General features: G+C 43.6%; 1 protein-coding gene across 2 annotated transcripts in view; it reads left to right on the plus strand.

The window, feature by feature from the left end:
• Positions 1 to 518: 518 nt before the first annotated feature.
• Positions 519 to 15,848, plus strand: part of txlng (taxilin gamma) — a 69,038-nt gene continuing 53,708 nt past the window's right edge. Inside the window, exons 1-2 of one of the 2 annotated variants that reach the window (XM_061275908.1) lie at positions 519 to 648; positions 12,956 to 13,057. In XM_061275908.1, the coding sequence (XP_061131892.1) occupies positions 12,965 to 13,057 (93 nt within the window). In that variant the 5' untranslated portion in view covers positions 519 to 648; positions 12,956 to 12,964. The remainder of the gene's footprint in view (positions 649 to 12,955; positions 13,058 to 15,848) is intronic. The other variant, XM_061275909.1, reaches the window with a different exon arrangement.

Below are 15,848 nucleotides of genomic sequence, written 5' to 3' on the forward strand. Positions count from 1 at the left end.
AAAGTGTTGTTTGAATCCTTACGCCCGAAACGCGACAGGTGTGACCTTTGATCAAATCCAAATTGTATTTCAATCTTAAGTTGTGTGTTACATTTTCAAATTTGTGTTCTGATCTGTTATATATGTTTATTCTACAAATGGAAAACTTGAGTGTCTGTATGCTACGCAACAGTTAAATAAAATTTGCACGAAAACCCCATAACAAAACAGTAACTCTCAGCAGACAAAAAACAAAACAAAACAACAAAAAAAAAAACGTAAAACCGATGCGCTGATTGGTCAGAACCATGAAAACTCGGTCAAGTTAGCGTTATTTTTCACGCGATAATACAAAGTTTCACTTTTATAGTCAAATTACTGAAAAACGGCAGGATATTTTTGCTTGGAAACCTTATGTGTACGGTGGTTTTACCTTCCACAATATTTAAAGATATTGTTTTTTCCAGATCTTTGAACGAAACGTCACCATAAAAAAAAGAATAAAAAGCAGAGAGGATGCGTAAATTAATTGATGACCTAGGTACCCGCCATCGCCATTATTGTGACCTTGTTGACCATTATTGTGAAAAGGCTCTAACCGGACGTTAACTTAACTCTTTTCAGCACCAGCTTGATAACAACAATGCCAACGGAAGCACATTGAAACAGGTAGCTACCTTAGATTTTAAATTAAACATTATCATTTGATTTTCTACCATCTTACAACTAACACCGTTTTGTCTGCCACTTTGAGTGAGATTCAGTTGCTCTCGAAGTGACCGTAACACACGGAATCTATACCGAAGTTCGAATCTTGTGTTAGCCATTAGCAATGTAGTAACCGCTAACAAAAGGAGTAACTTGTGCCAAGATAAGGTTGAATACCGATGTAAGGGTTCATCCGTTTTAAATAACCAGTGAGGCGCCTTCAACTAAAATGTCAGTCACACGACAGTGCGACAGTTCAACTGCTCTAAATGGGTTTGTACTGGTTGCTTGGTGATCGTCTGGTTAACGAGCCATTTGAAGCAACAATCCCTATGTGATTTGTATAAACAGAAATATAATATTTTAACTTCCTGTAAGTACTGTGATATTGCTATTTTGTCTATAGCCTCTAATTTTAGAAAAAGGTGTGAAATGACAACTATTATTTACTTCTGTTTCATTTTATTAAAATCAAATGGAAGTGATCTATAAAGTAGGCTATAACATTTACCAACAAATACGTTTTACAGTGTATTTTTTCTTTTCTCGTGACTCACAACTTGCCACCTAATCTTATTTTGCTATGAATCGTCCAAGAGCTAAAAGTACAAATTCTGTGCTAGTGGAAGTGTGCTAGCTCGTGGCATAGGGAGTAGAATATAGGATTGTATCTGTCAAATATTTTGTTATTCCAATATTGCTGTAAATCATGTATCCAGATGAAAATATATATACTGTATGGTTAATTTTACTGAAGACGGATGTCGACTGGTTAGTACTTCACAGTGCAGACTGGTTAGTACTTCACAGTGGAGAGGTTGTGACTTTGAATCTGTCCTATGGCCTTCCTGTGGAATTTGCATTAGGGCTGGGCAATATGGGAAAAATGTAATGATTTCTCTTTGCATATTATTTGATCTTTATTATTATTATAAAAAAATGGTTTCCACACTCCGTTTTTAAGTGTCTGTACTGAAAACTACGGAAACTAGAAATTACCTAAAAATGTTCTCCAACAATGATTTTATTTTTGTTTGATTAAGCAAGTATATAAAAAAAGAACATTTTTATAGCTTCATTACACCTTATGTTTTACATGAAAAGGGCAAATGGGTTGAAGCAATTCTGCTTTTCTGGTCCCATTTCGATTTCAACCAAGGTTTCACTGCCAGACACACAATCCACATTGTCTGTGTGTCTGTATGTAACATTCAGCTTATTCTGCTTCCACTAGTGTTTAGGAACTAGCTTTACAGATCGCGGACAGTTTTCTCCAATTAAGACCAGGAAGCCTCTTGCTGTTTTGGTGCTTTACCGGATCTGAATCTAAAACTGTAACATACAAGGCATAATGATTCATTCCAATTAGATAATTACAATATAGACTAGACCCATCCACTGACAGTATTTGCAAACCCAAAAAAAAACCCCGATAGTTCTTCACCGTTAGCATTATGCTAATTTACATAGGCGGCGTCATACGGGGAAGCTAGTGCTAGCTCGTGCTTAGTATTTTATACCAATTCAAACTTGGATACAATTCTAGTAACAATTCAGTAACTTGGGGCCAGCAAACCTTTCACAGGATAGTGAAAACCTCTGTTTTCGACCACAATCCGTTCCAGAAGGTGGTTCGAGAAAAGAATCGTTCGAATTCCGAATCTATTTTTACCATGACAAATAATAGAAATAAAAATTTACCGTGTTTTTCCATGCATAATGCGCCCCCGTGCATAATACGCACCCTAAAAATGGCATGTCGATGCTGGAAAAAAGCCTGTACCCATGTATAATACGCACCCAAATTTTGACTCTTACTTAAATCCGTAAACGTAAAATTATTTCAGAAAAAAGAGAATCTTTGGGAACAACCGGATGTTATTCTGCCGGTCAGTATCACTGCGCATGCGCTAGCAAACTCGATAGCAAAGAAATGTTTCGGATTTGTGTAGGGTACATTGTGACAGCAAACGAGCAGGTGATCGAGCAAGCGTCTGATACGAGTGCATTGTGTTTGTATGGAGCGTGTTTGAAGTGAACAGCAGAGAAGAAAGGAACAAGGCAAAGTGTTGTGAAATAAAATATTACCTGTAATACGCATTTAGCCAGAGAACTGAACTGTTGCTCTTTATATAGCTGACGTGTCTTGTGCATCCGTTCTGCACATCTGTAATGGCGGCCTCCGTATGATATCCGGTCTGCGATGGAGATTTAAAAACAAACTACCGTATTTTCCGCCCTATAGGGCGCACCTAAAAACCTAAATTTTTATCAAAAGTCGACAGTGCGCCTTATAGTCCGGTGCGCCTTATATATGGATCAATTGATGAATTTGTTGATCCATACTGGTTGTACACAGTGCTCTGCCAAAATGTTTTAGTACGTTTTAGTACGACTAGTAAATTACAAGGTCGCATCGCTTCCCAACATTACGGTAACTGTAGTCAGGGGGCGTCACCGAATAGCTTTTGTACCCGCGAGGCTATTTCATTTCAAAATAGGCTGCCCCGTTAATATTTCGAGTAAATCTACGGATCGATATGGAAGGGAAACATAGGTAAGTAGTACCAATGCGTTAGATCAAACTAGTCAGTTCCGATCATTTTATAGGAGATAGTTTGAGAAACGCGATTGTTTACACTTTGCTGAGGCTCATGGGAGATTGCGAGCTGAGGCTCATGAGATTTTGCGGATGGCTAATGCTATAACGATAGCTGCTATACGCAGCAAGCTATTTCATGTCAAAATAGGCTGCTCTGTTAATGTTTCGAGTAAATCTACGGATCAATATGGAAGGGAAACATGGGTAAGTAGTACCAATGCGTTAGATCGAACTTTAGTCAGTTCCGATCATTTTATAGGAGATCGTTTGAGAAACGCGATTGTTTACAGAGGGCTCGTTGGTTATTGGCTAGTAGGTGCATACCGTAACCCTAGTCAACCTCAGTTTGTTGCAGTGTAGCTTCTCTTTTATGCGCCTTATAGTCCGGTGCGCCTTATATATGGACAAAGTTTTAAAATGGGCCGTTCATTGAAGGTGCGCCTTATAACCCGGTGCGCCTAATAGGGCGCAAAATACGGTATTTGACAATAACACACCATCAAGGATTGCACCATTGCATCAAACAATGTGTCGTCAATCATGAATTTTAGTGACTAAGTGTGTTGGGCAGGATGACTGAATGGGATGCGCGATTGACAACAAACATAGGTAGAGAACCTAACTCTCGCTCTTTATATAGCTGACATGTCTTGCACATCCGTTCTGCGCATACTGTCATGGCGGCCTCCGTATGATATGGTCTGCGATGGAGATTAAAAAACAATATTTGACAATAACACACCATCAAGGATTGCACCATCGCATCAAACGATGTGTCGGGTTTTCTCAGGTCCTCTCGGCTCATCTCGCGAGGTTCGACCTCCGAATTTTTGTTCGACAACCGAAGCAAAAAATCTCAAAATTTTCATTCAAATTCCGATTTGTTCGAGAACCGGCACGTTCAAAAACTGAGGTTTGACTGTATTGGAATTCAGGCCACACTAAAGGTGAGCCTTATTAAAAGGCGCACCCTATTGAAAGGTGCACCTCCGGTTTTTTAGAAAATTAAAGACTTAAGTGCGCCTTATGATGCGGAAAATATTATACCTTCATTAGATGGTAAAATAAAAATTTTGTTATGAGCATGTTAAATATTTGATATATTGATAGATTGATATCAAGACACCCAACACCTACATATATTGCATAATTTTCCAATATCGTGCAGCCCTACAAGGTACACAGAGGAGATGTTGCTATCCTTATTATCCCCTGGCTCAGCGCTTGTAAATTGGGTTTCACCTCAGTGGACAAGGGGTAGTCCTTACTTTGTCCTTGTCTTCCTTTCGCTCACTCTCTGTCTCTGTCTCTCTCACTCTAACTCTCTGTCTCTCGCTCTGTCTCTAGAGAGGTGTGCAGTGAAACTGCCACTGTGAGTGTTCCTTATATCAGAGTATGTGTGTTAGTCTGTCTGTGCCGCCGTTCTGAGGCATATTTCTGTATTGTGGCACGAGCTTCACAAGGTCATGTTAACCAGCATATTTCTGTATTATGGCACATGCTTCACAAGGTCGTGTTAGCCACCCAACATGGATGGTTGCATTGGGTCTGCACATGCTGTCTTGAAATGCGTAGTGACGTTGTCCTTTATGCGCTAGAAAATTGCAGAGACCAACCAAAGCTTGTATAAGAAGGGAGAAGTTGTTTTCACCAAGTCATTGCTTATTTAAGAGCTAAAACAATTGTGAGAACTGTTCTGAATAGATAAATCACATGATGTTTACGTCATTCTGTGCATGTCACACTGCTGTGATGAATGAAGGGGAGCATGCAAACACTAATCAACAGACCTAAGCGGTAAATCCCGAGGAGGAGGGCTGTGTGTCTACGTCAACAACAGCTGGTGCAAAAATGCTAGATCTGTCGCCAGCTTCTGCTCTTCGGACATCGAGCTTTTGACTGTCAACTGCAGACCCTTCTACCTGTCCAGGGAGTTTACTGTTGTTAGCATCACGGCCGTGTATGTCCCTCCTAGCGCTAATACGAAAGAGGCCATGAGCGTTCCATCGAACAATCAGTGAGCTGCAATCCACGCATACAGAGGGTGTTTTCATCATTGCTGGGGACTTTAAGTCAAAGTCAAAGTCAAAGTCAGCTTTATTGTCAATCTCTCCACATGTCACAACACACAAAGAGACCGAAATTACGTTTTTCTCTATCCCACGGTGACGAGACACATAACACGATAGACATACATGTACGCGACACAATATAAAAACAAGAAGGCAAAAATTCTAACAATCAATAGGAAGAGTGATGAATAAATAATAAATAAACAGATAACACAAATAACGGAGCCAGCAAGCATAGCGCAAAAGTAAAAAACATCATTAACAAAAAGGCACAAACAATAAATAAGAGTAATAACAAATAATAAATAACAAGAGCCAGTGTGCAGTCAGACAGTTCAGACAGTAAAAGTACAGGACGCTACGCAGAACGGGGGAGCGAGTTCAGGATCCTAACAGCCTGGAGTATGAAGCTGTTTGAGAGTCTGGAGGTGCGGGAGCGCAGGCTTCTGTACCTCTTCCCAGAGGGCAGAAGCTCGAACAAAGAGTGAGCGGGGTGACTCGCATCACTCACAATCGTGGTCGCCTTGCGGGTGAGATGGGAGGTGTAAATGTCCTTCAAGGAGGGGAGCGAAGCACCAGCAATCTTACCAGCAGTGTTCACTATGCGCTGCAGGGCCTTCAAGTTGTAGTCAGTGCAGCCGCCACCCCAAACAGCAATACAGCTGGAGAGGACGCTCTCAATGGTGCCGCGGTAAAATGCAGTCATGACGGCCGGAGGAGCGCTCGCTCGCCTAAGTTTCCGCAGGAAGTACAGGCGGCGCTGGGCTTTCTTTGCCAGTGATGCGGTGTTGGTGGACCAGGAGAGATCCTCACTGATGTGCACCCCCAGGAACTTGGCGCTGCTCACTCGCTCCACCACAGCACCGTCGATGGTCAGCGGCAGGTGTTGGGTGCGACCCTTCCGGAAGTCCACAACAATCTCCTTGGTCTTGTCGACGTTCAGCAGGAGGTTGTTGTCCCTGCACCACGTGGTCAGAAGGTCAACCTCCAGCCTGTATCGAGTCTCGTCTCCCTTGGTGATGAGACCCACCAGAGTCGTGTCGTCAGCAAACTTCACGATACGGTTGTCGCTGTAGGTTGCAGTGCAGTCATGCGTCAGGAGGGTGAAGAGCAGCGGACTGAGCACGCAGCCTTGGGGGGCCCCCGTGCTCAGCGTAATGCTGGCGGAGATTTTGTCGCCAACACGTACTACCTGTGGCCTCTGACAGAGGAAGTCCAGTAGCCAGTTGCAGAGGTAGGTACTGAGGCCCAGCGCGTCAAGTTTGCTGATGAGGCGTTGTGGCACAATGGTGTTGAAGGCAGAACTGAAGTCCACAAACAGCAATCTCACATACGAGTCCCTCCTCTCCAGGTGGGTGAGGGCCGAGTGGAGGGCAGAGCAGATGGCATCCTCCGAAGACCGCTTGGCTCGGTACGCAAACTGGAAGGGGTCAATGGTGGGCGGGAGAACGGATCGGATGTGCTCCATGACAAGCCGCTCAAAGCACTTCATGATGATGGGCGTAAGTGCCACGGGGCGGTAGTCATTGAAGCAGGACGGAGCGGGTTTCTTCGGCACAGGTACGATGGTGGCAGCTTTGAAACACGACGGGACGATGGCCTGCTGCAGGGAAGTGTTAAAGATGTCCGTGAAGACATCCGTCAGCTCACCAGCGCAGTCCTTCAGCGCCCGACCCGGGATGTTGTCAGGGCCCGCCGCCTTGCGGATGTTGATGGCGGCAAGCGCCCTCCTCACGCTGTCGGCGGAGAGGCACAGGGTCAGCTCGTGTGAAGGGGGAGTGGCCTTCAGCGGGCAAGTGCTGTTCTGAGCGTCGAAGCGAGCAAAGAAGCGGTTGAGGTCATTGAGCAGACGGACGTCGCCTTCACAGCTCTGCGGCGCGGGCTTGTAATCCGTGATGGTCTGAATGCCCTGCCAAAGGCTCCGTGCGTCCCTGCTGTCCTTGAAGTGGGCGGTAATTTTGCACGAGAACGCCCTCTTTGCTTCTTTGATGCCCCGGGACAGGTCGGCCCTCGCAGTCCTCAAGCCAGCTAACATGAAAACTATTCTCCCTCATTTTTACCAACACGTGGATTTTCCAACTCGGGGAGAGAACACTCTGGACTTGGTTTATTCAAATATAAAAGATGCATTCAGAGCAGCCCCCCGCCCCCACCTCGGCTCTTCAGACCACCTATCTGTAAAGCTAATCCCTGCTTAGAGGCCCCTGCTGATCAGAGCAAAACCTACAGTGAAGCAGGTGAGGGTGTGGTCTGAGGGTGCCATGGAGGTGCTCCAGGACTACTTTGAGTGCTCTGACTGGGACATGTTCAGATCAGCAGCAACATATGACAATCAGGTCGACATTGATGAGTACGCCACGACTGTGTCAGCCACATCTACAAATGCACCGAGGACGTCAGCACCACTAAGAACATCATCACCCGAGCCAACTAACGACCCTGGATGACTGAGGAGGTTTGTCATACGCTGCGAGCACGGAGCGCTGCCTTCAAGTCTGACGACAAGGAGGCACTGAGGACAGCGAGAGCCAACTTGAACCGTGCCATAAGGTTAGCGATGCGAAGCCACAGTCGAAAAGTACAGGATTTTTTCCACGACGCCAATAACACCAGGAGCATGTGGCAAGGCATACGGGCGATTACTGACTACAACTTACCCTGCCCCCCTGGTGGGTGAGGTTGATGCTGACTTCCTGAATGGTCTCAACAACTTCTTTGGGCGGTTTGAGGCACTGAACGGCACTCCGGCAGTTAAATCTGTTCCCCATCAGGAAGAGGAGGCACTCTGCCTTGACTCAGCCGACGTGTTGAAGACTCTGAGGAGAGTCGACCCACGTAAGGCCCCAGGCTCTGATAGCATACCTGGGCGGGTGTTAAAGGAATGTGCAGGTCAGCTGGCTGGTGTCATCACAGACATTTTTAACATCTCGCTGGGCCAAGCCACGGTACGGTGCCTGTATGCTTCAAGGCTGCCTCCATAATTCCGGTGCCAAAGAAACCTCAAATCACCACATTCAATGACTACAGACCGGTGGCACTGACTCCCATCTTGATGAAGTGCTTCGAAAGGCTGGTCAAGGACCACATCGTCTCCAGACTCCCCCCGACATTCGACCCGTTCCAGTTTGCCTACCGGAAGAATCGCTCTACTGAGGATGCCATCTCCTCCGTTCTTCACCTGAGCCTGGCTCACCTGGAGGAGAGGAACACCCACGTGCGGTTGCTGTTCCTGGACTTCAGTTCAGCGTTTAACACCATCATTCCACAGCATCTGGTGGGAAAACTGGAACGCCTGGGCTTCGGCACCCCCCTTCGGAACTGGCTGCTAGACTTCCTCACCAACAGACCTCAGTCAGTCCGGGTCGGACAGAACACCTCAGATGTCATCACCCTCAGCACAGGCTCCCCTCAGGGCTGCGTCCTGAGCCCCTTGCTGTTCACCCTAATGACACACAACTGCGTCCCCAGGTTCACCACCAATCACATCGTGAAGTTTGCAGACAACACAACGGTGGTGGGCCTCATCAGCGATGACGACAACCTGGACTACAGAGAGGAGGTGGAGCAGTTTGTGGGCTGGTGCAGAGACAATGGTCTGATCCTGAATGTGGAGAAGACGAAGGAGCTCATCGTCGACTTCAGGAAGAACCGGCCTCACCACGCTCCACTGATCATCAACAGCTCAGATGTGGAGGTGGTCAGCAGTACTAAATTCCTGGGGGTCCACAGACGACCTCACCTGCACTGGGAACACCACGACACTGGTCAAGAGGGCACAGAAGCGATTGTACTTCCTTCGGAGGATGAGGAGAGCCCACCTGCCCCCATCCATCATGAGGACGTTCTACCGAAGCACCATAGAGAGCATACTGACGAGCTGTCTCTCGTGTGGTGTGGGGGTTGCAGCGCCTTCGATTGAAAGAACGTAAGGAGAGTGGTGAGGACAGCAGAGAGGATCATCGGGGCTCCTCTTCCCTCCATTCAGGACTTGTCATCCCAGCGCTGCGTGTCCCGAGCCCGAAATATCATTAGTGACCCATCACACCCCCACCAAGAACTGTTCTCCCTGCTACCCTCTAGGAAGAGGTTTCGTAGCATCCTCTGCAGGTCTACCAGATTCTGCAATAGTTTTTTCCCTACTGTCGTCAGACTGTTGAACAGTCAACCTAGCATTCCCCTGCGCACTTCGTAGATACTGTTTTTGTTTCCTTCATTGCTGCACCTTATATTTATCTTATCTTATTTGATATTTATATAGATATGTGACTTTTTATCCAGCCGATATGTCATTCCTTTGTTGAGAGCCGTATGCAACGTAATTTCGTTTTGTGTGCACTGTTTACAAAATGACAAAGTCTGTCTAAGTCTAAGTCTATATTTACAGTATGTTTATTTGTACCTCGTTATAAAAAGTTGTAATAATAAAAGAGTTGTAGTATGTATACTTTAGCTACATCTATATACCGTTTTTTTCCGTGTATAGTGCGCCCCCATGTATAGTACGCACCCCTAAAAATGGCATGCTGATGCTGGAAAAAAGCTTGTACCCATGTATAATACGCACCCAATTTTTATGAATTTTAAAAAAAAAAAATTTTTTTTTTTCTATTTTTTTAAGTCCCAATGATCGTCACACACGCAGGGAGGCAATGGGTCCCATTTTTATAGTCTTTGGTATGGTCTTAACTAGGCTGGATGTAATTTTTTGTTGGCGTTGATTTCTCCGACTACCCGTAAACGCACCACCGCGCTCCGTGCGCACACGGGAAAGAGGCGGCTCTGTATGGGAGAGACGTTGAAGAGGAATAAAAACACCCTTGGAAACCAAAACTTGCCCCTCGTCGTGACTCGGAGCCGCAACAAATGTTTCGGATTTGTGTAGGGTACATTGTGACAGACAGGAAACTAGCAGGTGATCGAGCGAGCGTCTGATACAAGAGCATTACGGTCGTATGGAGCGTGTTTGAAGTGAACAGCAGAGACAAAAGGAACAAGGCAAAGTGTTGTGAAATAAAATATTACCTGTAATACGGATTTAGGTAGAGAACTGAACTCTCACTCTTTATATAGCTGACGTGTCTTGCGCATCCGTTCTGCGCATCTGTAATGGCGGCCTCCGTATGATATCCGGTTTGCGTGTGTGCGCGTGTGCGTGTGTGCGAGAGAGAGCGAGAGAGAGAGCGCGAGAGAGAACGCTCAACCGTAGCACGCCGCCGACCGCCCAACTGCACCGCGCTGGTAGCATTATTGTGACAGAGCCGTCGCTGAAATTTAGAAGATATTTTTAAAGTCCTGATGTACTTTCTAAAATTTAAGTGGACCTCAGTGCGCACTGCGCAGGGAGCTTAATTTGGTGCGGTCGCGCAACCGCAGCGCGCCGGGCGCTCACTGTCGCATTGCTTAAAGAGCGCCTTTGTGTTTTAGGATGAACAGCAGAGACCAAAGGAACAAGGCAAAGTGTTGTGAAATAAAATTTTACCTGTAATACGCATTTTGTTATTTGCTGATTGAAACTGCTAATTAAACTGTGAATTGAAACTAATAGGAAGAAAACAACTCTCGCTCTTAATATAGCTGATGTCTTGCGCATCCGTTCTGCGCGTCTGTAATGGCGGCCTCCGTATGACGTCCGGTCCGCAATGGAGATTAAGAAACAAACAATATTTGACAATAACACACCATCAAGGATTGCACCATCGCATCAAACGATGTGTCGTCAATTATGAATTTTACTAAGTGTGTTGGACAGGATGGCTGAATGCGATGCGTGATTGACAACAAACAAGAAGAAAGGTGATTTCAAGTTTTATTTCGGGGGAGATTTGTCATGTCTCGTCCCCAGTTTTGCTATGTGTCTAGGTTGCCATAGTTTCTGTTCGCGTCGCCCCTCTCTTCCTGTGTCACCTCAATCGATGTAACGTGTTTTGTATTTAAGTCCTGTCTGCCCCTCGCTCACCGTTGGATCATTGCATGTGTTACTGTCATTCTGTTCCTGTCTTTGGTAATGTCACCCTGTCTTTTTGTTCCACGACTTTGTCGGTCAGTCCTGTTGTTGGTTTTGTTGTACCATGACTTTCTTTAAATAAAAAAAATAAAAAATAAAAAAAAAAAAAAAAATTTTTTTTTTCTTTGTACCCATGTATAATACGCACCCCAGATTTTAGGACAATAAATTAGGTAAATTTTGCGCACTATACACGGAAAAAACGGTATGTTACACACACACACGTATCAGATTTACATTATGTATATATTATTTTCTGTATGTCATTTATACTATTAATATAGTATTTACATGTTTGAAATTATTAGTTAATGTTCAAATGATAACATGCACTTATATGGTTTAATATAGATTTATTGATACACAAAAAAATTACGTATGTTAAAAATAAGAGGGTTTTCACCTATCGCGGGTGGTCTTGGAACCAATTACCCGTGATAAATGAGGGATTGCTGTACTTTTATTTTGAAAAACACCACATTTTTATGGTGCCTTTTTTACTGGAGATGTTGAATGTTCTTGCATCCGCTAGAAGTGGACTGGTCTTGGGTTAGTAATAGTTTAAAAAAAGTTAAGTACTCATATATATACATATATAGATACCAGGGCTGTGGACTCGGACTCGGGGACTCTGACTCAGTCGGACTCGGTCATTTTTACCGGACTCGGACTCGGTGCTGATTTTGACCGAGTCCGACAATAAAAAAAATGCTCGTAGGAATACTGTCCACAGCCCTGCTTGCTTATGAAGACAAATTTAGTTGTTGCGTGCGCGCCCGCGCCTGCCTGCCTGCGTGCGTGCAAGTACAAGACCTACGATGCCCCGCGCGCAGCCAAGATGGAAGAACCCTGGAGCAGCGAGAGAACAATGTTTTGCCTCTAGATTTGGGGGGGAAACGGAGCGTAAGTTACAATCAATGCGGCCACGTTGAGTTGCACTTAGGCTAATGTTTACATTATGTACCAATGTCAAGGACGATTATGTCACCCAGCTTATATCATTGATGTGTTTCAATAGTTGTGGGGTCGTCACTAATTATTTGTGTTTAGATAAATGTCTGAGCTATAATGGTGTAATTAATGATTAAAACTTGAAAGTATCTGTTTATTGTATTCGTTTATATGTTTAATAAAGACAAAGCCATCACAAAACAAATTATTTAGATTTTGATCTAAATTAGCCTTGAATAAAGACTAAGCAGTCACATGAATTAACAGAAAAAATGGACAGCCGGACTCGGACTCATGGTCAAGTCCACAGCCCTGGTTATTTGAGATCTAATTTATATGTCGTTATATGGGCCTGTGGAATATTTTAAAGTGCAAGCACCGTCAGCGGCACGCACCCATTGTTGACAAAGGACGATCGATGGATTTAATGAATTGGCTGATGCGACTTGTACTCCGGTACGGTACTATTCTAATAAGTCATATAATTATACAAACAATAAGTAATTGAAATTGAAAAAGGAACAATACTTGTACCATAGCTTGCCTGTTGAGGGTTCTCCACTGATGAGTTGTTTGTGAAATATCCTCCTTTTCGGTAACATCTATCACTTACAAGTCTTATTCCCTTTGACTATCTAGGTTGACATAATGGAGACAGCAGGAGTTTGTCAGATTGATGTGGCGACCAGAAGAATTGTAGGGGGGAGTGATTTACCACGTGAACAAGACAGCCATTTTCAGGTAAACACAATTGTGGTGTGCAACTAATTTTTCAGAGATACAGTTTGATCGACTGGAAGGTTTGTCAAGGACCACACCAGCAACAATGCAAGAATACGCCGAGTTGCAAGAAATGTGTGTCGCAGCTTATGACGCAAATCTCCGTTGACAGATATTTTGAAATTTAAGTTAATATGTATTCTACACAATTTACAACACTGGAAAACGTTGAATGTTTTTCTCGAGGTTTTTCCTGCTACAGAAACTATACTAAAATAGAAAATATATTTTCCCTTTCATCTTTTTCCGTTTTCATACATTTTTAAAAAAGCTCAAAGGAACCACTAGAACGGCACTAAAGAGTTGCATGTGTAGGTGGAACCTTTTTGGTGGAGACTTGCTCCTTTCTACATCTGCGTTTGTCGCACTGTGGAGATCGTCATTGTGTCGTGTGGCTCCATCTTGTTCGCCGTGGCCTCCCAGGTTGTAGGGTCTATGTGGCACTTCTTGATTTTTGCGTTGATGTTGTTGCTAAACTTTTTCCTCTGCCCACCTGGGGCGTGTTGTCCTATAGAAAACTGGGAGTATACAGTATGACTTGTTTTGCGAGGCGAGAATTGGGCATGCGGACCACCTGGCCAGCCTGAGTTAATACTGGGCAATGATGGCCGTGATGGTTGGGTTGTTGGCCTCCTCTAGAATGCTGGTGTCTGTGTGCTTATCCTCCCAGGTGATCTTAAGTATTTTCCTGAGGCATCTTTGATGGTATGCTCCTAGGGCACATATGTCAAAGTCATGGTCCCCTGGATGATATTTAATTACTATTAGAAGCGGCCCACAGGCCACAGTCACTCGCTGGAATTTTGCACGTGTGACCAATATGGGCCCACACTCCGTCTTTGTAACAAGGGGGAGCAAGCAACTCAAGGATGTATTCAGACCAGAAAAGTCCTTTAGTCTGCTTGTTTGGTTTGGGCCAAAAGCGGACTTAATTTTTTCATTTGGTGCGGTTCCTATTCAGTAAAGTATATTTTTTGAACAGATCAACGCTTTTGACGATCTGTGCTCCCATTGGACAGCAATGACCAGGGAGGCACACAGCGCACAGACCCGGAAATGGAGGAAAATATGAGAGTCCTACGCGCTGCATCCCTGGTCGGCATATTTGTGCTGTTCGTTTCGATCTACGCTGTTTGTATTCACACCTGAAGAGGAACAGGACCAGAGTTTGTTTGGAAGTGAACCGAGACCACTTGAAAAAGTGGGTCTCGGTCCGTTTCCTTAATCCGCACCAGGATTCGTTTGCGTGTATTCACACCTGCACAAAAGGTCCGGACCACCATTACAATCGGATACTGGTCTGTTTAATGACAAGATAAAACAATCCCTTTCCCTTTTTTTAAAATTCCAAGATTGAATAATTGTCCTTAAATGTCACCAATTAGTGGCCAGAAGTTGGGCTTCACTTTTTTTTTCCTTAATTTACTATTTGAAAGCAGTGATCGGTAGGATTATAGAGCGACACAGTAATGCATTTTCAGTTTAGAATTCATGCACTTTCATTTATGTATTTATCTTGATATTAAGAAACATATTTTTTTTAAAAGCAATTTACGTTTTTGCTTTTTGCCTGTTGAAAATGTTTTCCCTTGATGTTACTATACAGCGCCATAAAATATTTTTGTATTCTTTTAATGTACAGAACTTGAGTGAGTTTTCTTTGAAGGAACTTTTTTCCGTGTATAGTGCGCAAAATTTAACTAATTTATTGTCCTAAAATCTGGGGTGCGCATTATACATGGGTACAAAAAAAAAAAATTTTTTTTTTATTTATTTTTTTTTTTTTTTTTTAAGTCCCAATGATTGTCACACACGCAGGGAGGCAATGGGTCCCATTTTTATAGTCTTTGGTATGGTCTTAACTAGGCTGGATGTATTTTTTTTTGTTGGCGTTGATTTCTCCGACTGCCCGTAAACGCAAATTTTAAATTAAATTTTAAATTTTAAAAAATTAATTTTTTTTTAAAAAAAAATTCATAAAAATTGGGTGCGTATTATACATGGGTACAAGCTTTTTTCCAGCATCAGCATGCCATTTTTAGGGGTGCGTACTATACATGGGGGCGCACTATACACGGAAAAAAACGGTATTACTAATATACACTGTGTTAGGTCTTGGTTCAATAGGCTATCTTTATTTCAATATGTTTTGATAAACATTTAACCAGTCCGTCCCTCTGCTTGTAGCAAATTTGTTTTTTTGGCCCTCGGTGTATTTGACTTTGACATCTCTGCTTGAGGGCCTTGAGGTGCTTACTGTATGTGGTTCAGCATTCTGATCTATACAGTAGGGTGGGGTAGCAGTAGTGCTTTATACACCAGAAACCTTGTCCTGGCTTGGAGGTTGCAGTTTTCAAAAACCCTTTTTCTCAGTCTAGCGCAGGGGTGTCAAACTTGTTTTGGTCTGGGGGCCGCATACAGCTTAATCTGATCTCAAGGGGGCCGGACCAGTAAACTCATTACAAAATTACACAGAACTAACAGTAAATCCAGTTTTTTTTTTTTTAGTACAAAGAAGAAATAAATTATTAGTCAACAAACTGTTTTGTGGAACTTAAAAACAAACAAAATACATCAAACAGATCTACATTTAGAAATGAATAAATTCAAAATGCATTTTCCACATCTAGGTAGCAATTCTTGTGGCCACACACTTGAAATCTTAAGTGGCAGCTGTATTAAACAGACATTTGATAAAGTAAATTTGGCCCCTTCCTTGTTAATGCATAAAATGTAAAAAAAAAAAAAAACC

Source organism: Syngnathus typhle, linkage group LG4 (assembly GCF_033458585.1).
Source record: "Syngnathus typhle isolate RoL2023-S1 ecotype Sweden linkage group LG4, RoL_Styp_1.0, whole genome shotgun sequence".
Lineage (NCBI taxonomy): Eukaryota > Metazoa > Chordata > Actinopteri > Syngnathiformes > Syngnathidae > Syngnathus > Syngnathus typhle.